The sequence below is a fragment of the Dendrobates tinctorius genome, unplaced genomic scaffold (genome assembly GCF_039654945.1).
Source record: "Dendrobates tinctorius isolate UK_male_01 unplaced genomic scaffold, ASM3965494v1 ptg000134l, whole genome shotgun sequence".
Lineage (NCBI taxonomy): Eukaryota > Metazoa > Chordata > Amphibia > Anura > Dendrobatidae > Dendrobates > Dendrobates tinctorius.
In genome coordinates, this window is record NW_027361802.1 from 10,040,565 (window position 1) to 10,053,813 (window position 13,249).

A 13,249-nucleotide genomic window follows, 5' to 3' on the forward strand; every position below is an offset into this window, starting at 1 on the left:
CGACGCAAAAATAATTATTTTTTTTATATAAAATTTGTTTTCATTGCATAAAACTGAAATACTGGTTTTGTTCATTCTCCGTCCCAAAAATCGGAATAAAAAGCGATCAAAAAATGTCACGGCCCGAAATTGGTGCCAATAAAAACGGCAACTCGTCCCGCAAAAAATAAGACCTCACATGACTCGGTGGGTCAAAATATGGCTCTCAAAATGTGGTGATGCAAAAACTATTTTTACAATAAAAAGCGTCTTTTAGCGTGTGACAGATGCCAAACATAAAAAACGCCATAAATAGTAAATCAAACCCCCCTTTATGGGCATTTCAGGTGCTCTCCAAACGCAACATGGGGTCTGATCTCAATTCCAGCCAATTCTGCGTTGAAAAAGTCAAATGGTGGTCCTTCCCTTCCAAGCTCTGCCATGCGCCCAAACAGTGTTTTACCCCCACATATGGGGTATCAGCCTACTCCGGACAAATTGCAAAATAACTTTTGGGGTCCAATTTCTCCTGCTACCCTTAGGAAAATAAAAAATTGGGGGCAAAAATATCATTTTTGTGGAAAAAAATATGATTTTTTCATTTTCACGCCCGGGCGTTATAAACTTCTGTGAAGCACTGAGGGGTTCAAAGTGCTCACCACACATCTAGATAAGTTCCTTAGGGGGTCTAGTTTCCAAAATGGGGTCACATGTGGGGGGTTTCCACTGTTTAGGTACATCAGGGGCTATCCAAAGGCAACATGACACCCGCAGACCATTCCATCAAAGTCTGCATTCCAAAACGTCACTACTTCCCTTCCGAGCCATGACATGTGCCCATACAGTAATTTTCTCCCACATATGAGGTATCAGCATACTCAGGACAAATTGGACAACAACTTTTGGGGTCCAATTTCTCCTGTTACCCTTTGGAAAATAAAAAAATTGGGGACTAAATGATCATGTTTGTGGAAAAAATATGATTTTTTTATTATCACGCCCGAGTGTTATAAACTTCTGTGAAGCACTGAGGGGTTCAAAGTGCTCACCACACATCTAGATATGTTCCTTGGGGGGTCTAGTTTCCAAAATGGTGTCATTTGTCGGGGGTTTCCACTGTTTTGGCACATCAGGGGCTTTCCAAACACGACATGGCGTCCGATCTCAATTCCAGCCATAAAAGTCATATGGTGCTGCTTCCCTTCCGAGCTCTGCCATGCGCCCAAATAGTGGTTTACCCCCCACATATGGGGTATCAGCGTACTCAGGACAAATTGCACAATGACTTTTGGGGGTCCTGTTACCCTTGGGAAAATAAAAATTGAGGGTGAAAAGATCATTTTTGTGGAAAAAATATTTTTTTAATTGTACGGCTGTACGTTATAAACTTCTGTGAAGCCCTGGGAGGTTCAAAGTTCTCACCACACATCTAGATAAGTTCCTTTGGGGGTCTAGTTTCCAAAATGGTGTCATTTGTGGGGGGTTTCCACTGTTTTGGCACATCAGGTGCTCCCCAAACGTGACATGGCGTCCGATCTGAATTCCAGCCAATTTTGCATTGAAAAAGTCAAACGGCGCTCCTTCCCTTCTGGGCTCTGCCATGCGCAGAAACAGTGGTTCCTCCCCACATGTCAGGTATTAGCGTACTCAGGACAAATTGGACAATAACATTTGCAGTCCAATTTTTCCTGTTACCCTTGTAAAAATAAAAAAAATTGGACCTGAAGTAGTTTTTTTGTGAAAAAAAGTTAAATGTTCCTTTTTTTTTTTAAACATTCAAAAAATTCCTGTGAAGCATCTGAAGGGTTAATAAACTTCTTGAATCTGGTTTTGAGCATCTTGAGGGGTGCAGTTTTTAGAATGGTGTCACTTTTGGGTATTTTCTATCATATAGACCCCTCAAAGTGACTTCAAATGTGATGTGGTCCCTAAAAATAAAATGGTGTTGCAAAAATGAGAAATCGCTGGTCAACTTTTAACCCTTATAACTTCCTAAGAAAAAAAATTTTGGTTCCAAAATTGTGCTGATGTAAAGTAAGCATATGTGAAATGTTACTTATTAAGTTTTTTGTGTGCCATATCTCTGTGATTTAAGGGCATAAAAATTCAACGTTGGAAAATTGTGAAATTTTCAAAATTTTCGCCAAATTACCGTTTTTTTCACAAATAAACACAAGTTATATCAATGAAATGTTACCACGAACATGAAGTACAATATGTCACGAGAAAACAATGTCAGAATCACCGGGATCCATGGAAGCGTTTCAGAGTTATTACCTTATAAAGGGACAGTGGTCAGAATTGTAAAAATTGGCCCAGTCATGAACGTGCAAACCACCCTTGGGGGTAAAGGGGTTAATATATACAAAAATAGCATACATAGAACTAGAAATATTAAAAAGTAGGCAACCACAAGGTGGTGCCACAATACTAACATCCCCACACACAGAGCCTGAAGAAACCATTAATGTATCCTGAGTGGATAGAGAATAGGATGTAAATTGTAAGTAGAAAAATACATGATACTAAATAGATTAGATACCTACAGTCTAATAATCACCGGGAAATTCCCTGTATAGTTAAAAAGATGATTGATGATACTAAAAACCCATCCCCCAAACCAAAACTAATTCCACTCACCAAAACCTAGAGGTAGAGTGTAAATAGGGCTATACCTGTAGTATGGAATGTGGCACACACAATAGGACCCGATGCACATTTTGGCAGTCAGCCTTCTTCCGGGGATTATTATTTATGTATCTAATTAAATCCTTTTTAATAAGTCAAATAAAAATTAAATTTTTTTATAGTATGTAGATTTTTATATTATTAGTTCATCACTTCTGGGGTGTGGTGTGACGGTTGGTCACGTGGTTAATGGGAGGTATATGTCACGTGGATGGATGCTCCCTGCAATGCAACCCGGAGTATTTTGTTGTTAGTGTATATGAGCATTAATATGGCGTTTAGTGCACTGGGTCTAGGTTGCGGGTAGCTATGGGAGATGGGAGGGTCTGGCTACCCATATAGTTCCTCACCTCTGGGTGAGGGTCCTGACTGTACCCCTATTTTCCTTCAGGACTTTCAGGACCTGCCCTGAGGTCATGACCATGTGACCAGCCCATGTGATCCATACCTCACCTGTGGTTACAGCCCACATAATGGAGGCTGGGTTTAGCACATCGCAGTGAGTGTGAGAGAGTCTGTCAGAGTGTGGACAGACTTCCATGTGTCCAAGTCGGACATTACAGAAAGGTCTGTGTTCTCAGGAGGGAGAAGCCTTCCTGTGGCTTCAGATAGAGCTCTGCTATGGACATTGCCGTGGCCTGTGTGTGCACAGGGCCTGAGGAAACCAAGCCCAGCTAAGGACTGTTTTGTGTTTCATAAAGACTGTTTGCCTTTCTGTTCTGGATTTGATGGTTTGTGAAGCCAATAAACTCACAAGGACGTTTGAGAATGTGCCTCCTGCTTCCTCCTATGCATCTGAGTGAGTACAAACCTTACAGGGGGTATACAGTTGGGGCCAAAAGTATTGACACCCCTGCAATTCTGTCAGATAATACAGTTTCTTCCTGAAAATGATTGCAAACACAAATTCTTTGGTATTATTATCTTCATTTAATTTCTCTTAAATGAAAAAACACAAAAAGAATTGTCCTAAAGCCAAATTGGATATAATTCCACACCAAACATAAAAAGAGGGTGGACAAAAGTATTGGCACTGTTCGAAAAATCATGTGATGCTTCTCTAATTTGTGTAATTAACAGCTCCTGTAACTTACCTGCGGCACCTAACAGGTGTTGGCAATAACTAAATCACACTTGCAGCCAGTTGACATGGATTAAAGTTGACTCAACCTCTGTCCTGTGTCCTTGTGTGTACCACATTGAGCATGGAGAAAAGAAAGAAGACCAAAGAACTGTCTGAGGACTTGAGAAACCAAATTGTGAGGAAGCATGAACAATCTCAAGGCTACAAGTGAAGGTGCTGGACTGGCCAAGCATATGTCTCCAGACCTAAATTATATTGAACATCACTGGGGCATCCTGAAATGGAAGGCGGAGGAACTCAAGGTCTCTAACATCCACCAATTCTGTGATGTTGTCATGGAGGAGTGAAGGATGCCAGTGGCAACCTGTGAAGCTCTAATGAACTCCATGCCCAAGAGAGTTAAAGGGGTTTTTCCAAGAATAAAATTAAATTTAACCCCTTCACGACATGGATTTTTTTTCACCACTTAAATAAAAAAGAATCTAGACATGTTTGGCGTCTATGAACTTGTAATGACCTGGAGAATCATAATAGCAGGTCAGTTTTATCATTTGGTGAACATGGTAAAAGAAAATACAAAAAAACATTGTGGAATTGCACTTTTTTTGCAATTTCACCGCACCGTTTTTGAGTACACTATATGTTAAAACCAATGGTGTCGTTCAAAAGTACAACTTGTCTCACAAAAAACAAGCCCTGACATGGTTATAATGACAGAAAAAATAAAAAGGTTATGGCTCTGGGAAGAAGGGGAGTGAAAAACAGAAACGCAAAAACGAAAAATGGCTCCAACTCATAGGGGTTAAAGTTGATTTGAATCAATACATCTTAGAATAATAATAATTTCCACAATTGGAAACCTGTTGTTACTCCTTTATCACTGGTGAGGCCACATCTAGAATATGGGATCTAGTTTTGGGCTCCACATTTTAAAAAGACTATTCGGAAGTTAGTCCGTTCAAAGGCGGGCCTCTAGATTATTACAAGTATAGCAAGGAGAAAACAGAGTCTAAATATGCTAAAAAGAAAAGTGGAAACTTAATTATTATTACAAAATATTAATTAACAATATTAATTTTGTATGGGTACAATATGGTTTGGTCCATAGGTGAAAAAAGTGGCCAGAGAATTGGTCAGGAAAAAAGGTCGCAATATGCGTTCAACAGGATTGATCTATCTAATTGAAAGAGATTCACATCAGATATCTATATCAACTGAAACCCGCTCTCGACCCATCCTGCAAAAGCAACTACAGACCAGTCTCAAATCTCCCCTTCATCTCTAATCTCTTGGAGCGCCTAGTCCACTCCCGCCTTACCCGTTACCTCTTCACTCACTCACTCCTAGACCCTTCACAATCCGGCTTCTGCCCCCTACACTCAACTGAATCTGCACTTATCAAAGTTACCAATGACCTTCTGACAGCAAAATGTAACGGGGAACACTCTCTGCTCATTCTTCTCGACCTTTCTGCAGCTTTCGACACTGTTGATCACCATCTCCTACTCTCTAGGCTCCAGTCACATACATTAAGGACACTGCTCTCTCCTGGTTCTCTTCTTATCTTTCTGACCGCTCCTTCACTGTTTTCACCGACTCCACTTCATCTCCACTTCCTCTCTCTGTTGGGCTACCTCAGGGCTCAGTCCTTGGCCCCCTTCTTTTCTCTCTCTACACTGCCCCAATTGGACAGACCATCAGCAGATTTGGCTTTCAGTACCATCTTTATGCTGATGACACACAACTATACACTTCATCCCCTGACTTTACCCCCACTGAACTACAGAATGCCAGTGACTGTCTGTCCGCTGTCTCCAACATAATGTCCGGCCTCTATCTGAAACTCAACCTCTCCAAAACTGAACTTCTTCTGCTCCCGCCATCTACTAACCTCCCTAAACCTGACAGTTCCCTCTCAGTGGGTGGCACCATAATAGCACATCGGCAGCAGGCGCGCTACCTGGGTATTATGTTTGACATCAATCACTCCTTCACATCCCATATACAATCTCATGCCGCTTACACCTAAAGAACATCTCTAGAATCCGACCTTTTCTCACCATGGAAACAACAAAAGCTGTTACTGTCGCCTTGATCCACTCCCACCTGGACTACTGCAATGCTCTATTAATTTGTCTCCCGTTACTCGACTTTCCCCTCTCCAGTCCACACTTAACGCAGCAGCCAGGGTCATCCATCTGGCTAATCGGTACTCGGACGCGTCCGCTCTTCGACAATCGTTACTTTGGCTGCCCATTCATTATAGAATCCAATTCAAAGTACTTGTTCTCACCCACAAAGCTCTCCACAGTGCGGCACCCCCCTACATCTCCTCCATTATTTCTGTCTATCGGCCTAACCGACCGCTGCGCTCTGCAAACGACTTTCGACTAACCTCTACACTAATCTGTACCTCCCACTCCCGACTCCAAGACTTCTCTCGCGCTGCGCCAATCCTCTGGAATGCTCTACCCCAAGAAATTAGGACTTTCCACAATTTGCATAGTGTGAGGCACTCCCTAAAAACACATTTGTTCAGAAAGGCCTATCATGTTCCCTATTCAAAGTCATTTTATGTGAAAGTGAGCATGTGTAGCCCATTCACTATCACCATCTATCCCCCACTCCTTCAAGATGGCTGGACCATCATTGTAAATACACAAAACACACACCTGTACTTTGTATCTCCGCCACCTCATTGTAGATTGTAACCTCTCATGAGCAAGTTTGTCTAATTTTGCTTTAATTATTGTATTGTTAATGTTGTTACTTATGACTTGTGTTTTGAAACTGTAAAGCGCTGCGGAATATGTTGGTGCTATATAAATAAAGATTATTATATTTTCAAATTCAGTTAATGCTCTGTATCTGGCAAAAAAGAAAACAATCCTAATAGAGCAGCAGTGATATATTGTCTATCATGAAGTGTCAATGGATATGTGCTGCATGGCATACATGTAATATAGAGGGGTATAATCAGTAACAAGAGTAATTACCCATAATATTTGTAGATCCTGCCAAGACCACGGCCACATTCCCCAAAGCGCATTTCGCATTAGTGTCACTTCCTCAGTTTCTGGAACAATTTCAAGGGTGCCAATGTAAAGGTCGGCCAGGGCAGTAGTCGTGGCAGAGTATCTCAGGCATTGCGTACCCTGGCCTCCCTCTACAGGAAAACGGTACCCCTTCTCTTGCATGACACAATCAGTACTCACAGTGCTGTCAGCGTCTTCTTTTCTGCGCTGGCTTGAAACGGATCCTGCATCTCAATGAATAGAAACACAGTCCAGGGCAACTCTCAAATGAATAAATTTATTAACTTCAGGACACAGCACATCCACGTAGTTTCCAGCATTTCCATCACAGTAAAGAAGGCACAATAGCTCATCTTTCCCTTCTCTGTTCCTTGCGTCACTAAGTGTTTCCACGGGACGGGGTGTCTCAGACGACCCCTCAGTATCCTCCAGGTGGAACATCACCACGGTAGAGTATTCTCCCATCCGCTTCGCCTCAGACAGCAGAGATCCATCCCACGAGACTATCCACCACATACTGGAGTGACCTGCCCGTACACTTTTACGGTGCCCTTAAATACTGATCCACTTTCTCCTCTTCCTCTCTACTGGTGTTTCTGCCGTACTTTGCTCTTCTCTGAACTTCCCCTGGATGGCTGGGAATACCCTTAAACATTACGGGGTAGTTAGGCAGCTCGGGCATATAGCACACCTGAGCACACACTCTGTAAAAATGTAGAATAAAAAATCAAAACCCTAGAAATTCCATTTTTTGGCCACTACATCTCCCTCAAAAAATGCAACAATAGATGATCAAAACATTGCATATACCTCAAAATGTTACCAATAAAAAAATTCAGCTCTCCATGAAAAAACCCTCACCCAGCTCCAACTGAAAAATAAGAAAAGTCATAGATCTTAGAAAATGCCAACACAAATCGAAAAATGTCGTACTTTTTTTTCAATATATGTTTGGCATTCCAAACCTTTCTGATATTAAGAATTACATTTCCAACTAATGTTTACTACACAATGAATACTGTGAAAATGAAACGTAAAACAAAGTTAAACATTTTTGCAATTTTTTTTTACACCAATTTGACATTTTTCAGCTTTTCACTAAATTACTTATTTATGGTGTCATTCCAAAGTGCAATTTGTCCTGGCAAAAGCAAGCCCTCAACCAATTATGCTGTTGGGGGTATAGGAAAGTTACAGCTCTTGGAGCGGGAAAAAAACAAAAAAAATTGTCCATCATGAAGGTGTTAAGGGGCACAAAAGAAGTGAATTATGCTGGTAAGCCAGATATAAAAAACTTCTGCGAAAACTCCTCCAGAGCTGAGCCCCTCACCTCACAGTTTGAGAAGCGCTCCTCTGTATTAAATATGCAAATTGTCTCTTCAGAGAGGAAGAAAGCTTGAAATCTAGTGACATCTATTGGAAGTAAAAATCCTACAAATCAATATCAACCCTTTAACGAATCTTATAATATGACTTAGGATGAATTGAAAACCAAACCAGAATGTCAATTTGCAGACACGGTGTTTCAGGGTATTGCCTCTCGTCAGAGTATGAGATCTGATTTGGCTAGCTGAAAGGCTAAGACTGGGATCTAAGGGGTAAGGTTTCTCCCGTGGAGAGTCGCAAGCCCGGTCTGGCATGCCAGTATGAAGAGACTTAAACGCCTTACATGCTCCTAGAGAAAGAGGACTTGAACTCTAGTGCCTGCAAATTGGGATTCTGGTTTGGCTTTTGTCCTAAGTCATATTGCAAGGATCGCTAAGGGGTCGATATTGACTTGTAGGATGGCTGCTTCCAATAGGTGGCACTAGAGTTTAAGTCCTCTTCTTCTCTGAATAGACAATTAGAAGATTTAATTTCCCAGAGGAGCATGCAAGGCATTTAAGTCTCCTCATACTGGTGGGTTTCCTTTAGAATATTCAGGTAGAAATTCCAGTTCCCATTCAAGAAATCCTTGTAAATTGCATTGATTCTGAGGCAATAGAGTATTCTCAAACCTCCATAATAGCCATGCTATATGTAGCATCTATGTGTGAACATCTCCTACTAACTTTACCCTTGTCACTAGGCAGCATCTCCCTGATACTGAAGATGCCCCTGGGTGACAGTAGCGTGTTTCAGTTTAACTTTCAAATAGCAGTGACTTGTTTTCCTTCCTCCAATTCCTGTGTTCTGCAACAGAGGGCTGATTACCATTGTAAATTTTATTGGGAGCTATGGGCGGGGCTCCTCCCTGTTTAAACCCTTGACATTCAGTCTCTGGTTACAAGTTGTAAGTCATATTTTCACTGGTCACTCCTGCTTCTCTGCTAGCCTGTTTATTCCCATCTTTGACCTCAATTTGTGTTATAACGACAAGACTTCCTCTTTATTTTGATCGCCTGGATCTGACTTAATATTTTGACTGTTTTCTGCCAGCCCACTCCACTGGCCAGCAGCCAGGAAGGTGTGTAAGTCCAGATCTCTGTATGATGGTTTAAAGGTGAATGCCGGGATTCCCCTTGGACCTACTAGGTGAAGTGACTTGCACAAAGTCTATGGAAGACCTTTTAAGAAAGGAGTGCTTCACTGACAGTGCTCCATTATACTATAGTTCTGACACCTCCTATATGACTCATTGAAGGCCGCAGACTGCGTACAATAGGTCCCATTTGCCACGGCGTCTTAGATAGGCATTGCCCTCTCTAATTATTCAGTGCAGCTGAGTTTGAGAGATGCATTAAACCCATAAATGAATTTGGACTAATTTACTGGGTTGGTTCCCTATCCTTATGTTGATGCATTCTGAATTAATACGTTAAGTAATTAATCTCTATTTCCATATCCGTTCTCTAATGTTGTATGGACATTTCATGCCATATAATTGGCAGCACTGTGTCTCAGTGGTTAGCACTGCAGCCTTGCAGCGCTGCGGTCCTGGGTTCAAATCCCACAAAGGAGAACATCTGCAAGGAGTTTGTTCTCCCCATGTTTGTGTGGGTTTCCTCTGGGTTCTTCGGTTTCCTCTAACCTTCCAAAGACATACTGAATAAGTGCTGTGGAATAAGAGAGTGCTCTATAAGCAAAGCATAATAAATAAATAATAATATAAAGGACTTTATTAATGGATTTTATTGAAAAGTTTTTGTCTTCTCTTAATATTGTGTTAAGACTATTAAGTCTCAAAGAGGTACTATTTTGCTGCTATGTATTGCAGTTATGTGATGGTGATTACACATCATGATATTTTGATAATTTCAAAACTCCCAGAATCAATAATAAAAAATATTCTTCACATGACATTTCCATGGTGCACCCAGTCCCATGAAAGAAACGTAATGTAACATTTCCTATGCATCAGTGACCATTCTACAAAAAAATGAAGATAATATAAAGTGTATAGGTGCAGAGATCAGTCAGGTGAGGGACGGTCTGTACACTGCAACTGAGAGGAAAAGAAGAATCATGGAAAGTGTAGTTTGTAGGTTTATTTTCCATTTAATACCAACGAATGAAAAATTAATGCAATGAAAGCTTATAAAATATACATCTTTATTAATACAAAGATAAAAATAATAAAGTGAAAAAACAGAGTATTCCTAAAAGGATGGACCAGTACACACATGGTATGCAGGGAAATTGAATGGCAGTAAATACGGTAGGTATAAGTAAATAAGTGTCTCCTAGTCTATTAGCTACATGGTAAGAGTGTCCAAAGAGGACCTACAGTATTTCTGCCTATGGAGGAAGACTTGTACTTACATCTAGTGATGTGTCCAACAGGGAAGATGTGTGTAACCTGGTACAATGACCCCTACGCGTGTTTCACCCACAACTTCATCAGGGAGCTATATATGAAAGCTGATTGGTGGTTGTTTACTGCAATGTGTAAGCAGGCCGATGGAACAGTGATGGGCACAGGATGATTACTAACATGATTGTGTACAGCCCTTCACCTGTTTACAGTGCGCAATGTGCTGCCGATAACAATGAATTTTATGCACGTATAAAAATTATTGCGCCTGATAAATGGACATTTTGCTCATTAGTTGGATGACTGCTGGCTTGATTACATGGGTGAATAATCGGTAACAAGTAACAAGTGTTCCTACTAATAGCTTTGGCTTGTTTAAACAATAAAATTCTTTATTAAAGGGGTTTTGCAAGAATGTAATCAAATGGCTTCTGGCATGAGTTTCAAATGGCAGCCCTTTCCAATCACTTATCCTTCTGCAGTCAGAAGATCATTATTGTAGGCGCACATCTCCGTGAGTTAAAGAGAGAAGCTCGGATGGGAGAAAAAAAAATCTCACACGACTGAGCATGAAAGATTTATATACTGTAATTCTTGTTGCAGCCCTTCTCCTTGGCTCACTGAGGTATGTGTGCTTACTATACTGGTTTTCTGATGTCACCAGGATGGGCTGCCATTTGAATTATGTGATTGTGGGTATTCAACTACATTTTTGGAGAACCCCCTCTAAAGTGTCAGCGGCACTGCCTTCTTGTCATTATCAGCACTAAAAACCTATTGGTCTCAAGCGATGACTTTCGGACCTAAATTAAGTTGGATAAATCTTTTAAAAATGTTGGATTTTACAAATGACTCTATGGCGAATTTGAACGTAGACAAAATACAAGTTGAAAAAACAAGTTTATTAAAATATAAATAATGTGACCAATTTATTCAGGACTGGAATACCACAACTGCACATCAGCTGTCTCAAGTTCATCTTAAAGGCGACTATGAAGTCCGAGATGTCAGCAAACAAATGGTCAATGAGGACAACTTTGATACTCTCAATCTTAAAAGGTAACTTTCTCCACAGTTTACAGGTAAATTGAGATGTTCAACCAAAAGGTTTTAGAGTTTGTTAGCCTATCTGCAATTTATTACGCAGAGTAATTAATGCCTAGAGGTTGTACACTGCATTCAATTTTTTGACTCCTAATATACACTCACTGGCCACTTTATTAGGTACACCTGTCCAACTGTGTGTTAAGACTTAATTTCTAATCAGCCAATCACATGGCGGCAACTCAGTGCATTTAGGCATGTAGACATGGTCAAGACAATCTCCTGCAGTTCAAATCGAGCATCAGTATGGGGAAGAAAGGTGATGTGAGTGCCTTTGAACGTGGCATGATTGTTGGTGCCAGAAGGGCTGGTCTGAGTATTTCAGAAACTGCTGATCTACTGGGATTTTCACGCACAACCATCTCTAGGGTTTACAGAGAATGGTCCGAAAAAGAAAAAAAATCCAGTGAGCGGCAGTTCTGTGGCCGGAAATGCCTTGTTGATGCCAGAGGTCAGAGGAGAATGGGCATACTGGTTCGAGCTGATAGAAAGGCAACAGTGACTCAAATTGCCACCCGTTACAACCAAGGTAGGCAGAAGAGCATCTCTGAACGCACAGTGCGTCGAACTTTGAGGCAGATGGGCTACAGCAGCAGAAGACCACACTGGGTACCACTCCTCTCAGCTAAGAACAGGCATCTGATGGCTACTTTCAGCAGGATAATGCGCCATGTCATAAAGCTCGATTCATCTCAGATTGGTTTCTTGAACATGACAATGAGTTCACTGTACTCAAATGGCCTCCTCAGTCACCAGATCTCAATCCAATAGAGCATCTTTGGGATGTGGTGGAACGGGAGATTCGCATCAGGGATGTGCAGCCGACAAATCTGCGCCAACTGTGTGATGCCATCATGTCAATATGGTCCAAAATCTCTGAGGAATGCTTCCAGCACCTTGTTGAATCTCTGCCACGAAGAATTGAGGCAGTTCTGAAGGCAAAAGGGGGTCCAACCCGTTACTAGCATGGTGTACCTAATAAAGTGGCCAGTGAGTGTAGATTGTTAAAATAAATTCGGTTGAAAAAAATACACCCTCTTTCATATTTTCTTGTCTCCCGTCTGAAGCTTTTTCCTTACGACTCCTCCACCTTGGAAAGAATATTAACCTAACAGAAGTGAAAAGCTTTCATCATAGGGTAGTATTGGGCACCTTAGGAATACAGTCTGTAGTTTAATAGAGGAACATAAATGTAATGGACAACCCCTTTATAGGCAGGTATTTGTGATTATATAATGTCTCATGCTTTGGAAGGGGTTTACGTCTATTTCTTCATCTTCTTCTAAGACTTCATCTACATTAAAGCCCCTGTTGTAGATTCCTTCATATTTGGAAGAAAACAATTGTACAGCTCAATGGGTTATATTATAAGATAGTAGGGTCTGTCGGATGAGGATGACCACCGCATATTGGTTTCTGTTCATAACAAACTACAACACAGATGTGAAAGGCTAATGGCCCCTATAGACAGGCAAATCGAGGCTTTTAAATATCTAACAATTGGCTTTATACAAGACGATCGGCTATCGATTACTGGCCAGATCAGATCGACTGATGAAAATTCTGCGCTCATAGAATGCCATGTTATTGGCAACACTTTACTTTTTTGTCGGTTGATTGCTGGCC

General features: G+C 41.1%; 1 protein-coding gene across 2 annotated transcripts in view; it reads left to right on the forward strand.

Moving 5' to 3' along the window:
- Nucleotides 1–13,249, forward strand: part of CFAP95 (cilia and flagella associated protein 95) — a 156,546-nt gene that overhangs the window by 35,479 nt on the left and 107,818 nt on the right. For both annotated transcript variants that reach the window (XM_073543720.1, XM_073543721.1), the window contains exon 3: nt 11,457–11,578. In XM_073543720.1, coding sequence (XP_073399821.1) covers nt 11,457–11,578 — 122 coding nt within the window. The remainder of the gene's footprint in view (nt 1–11,456; nt 11,579–13,249) is intronic.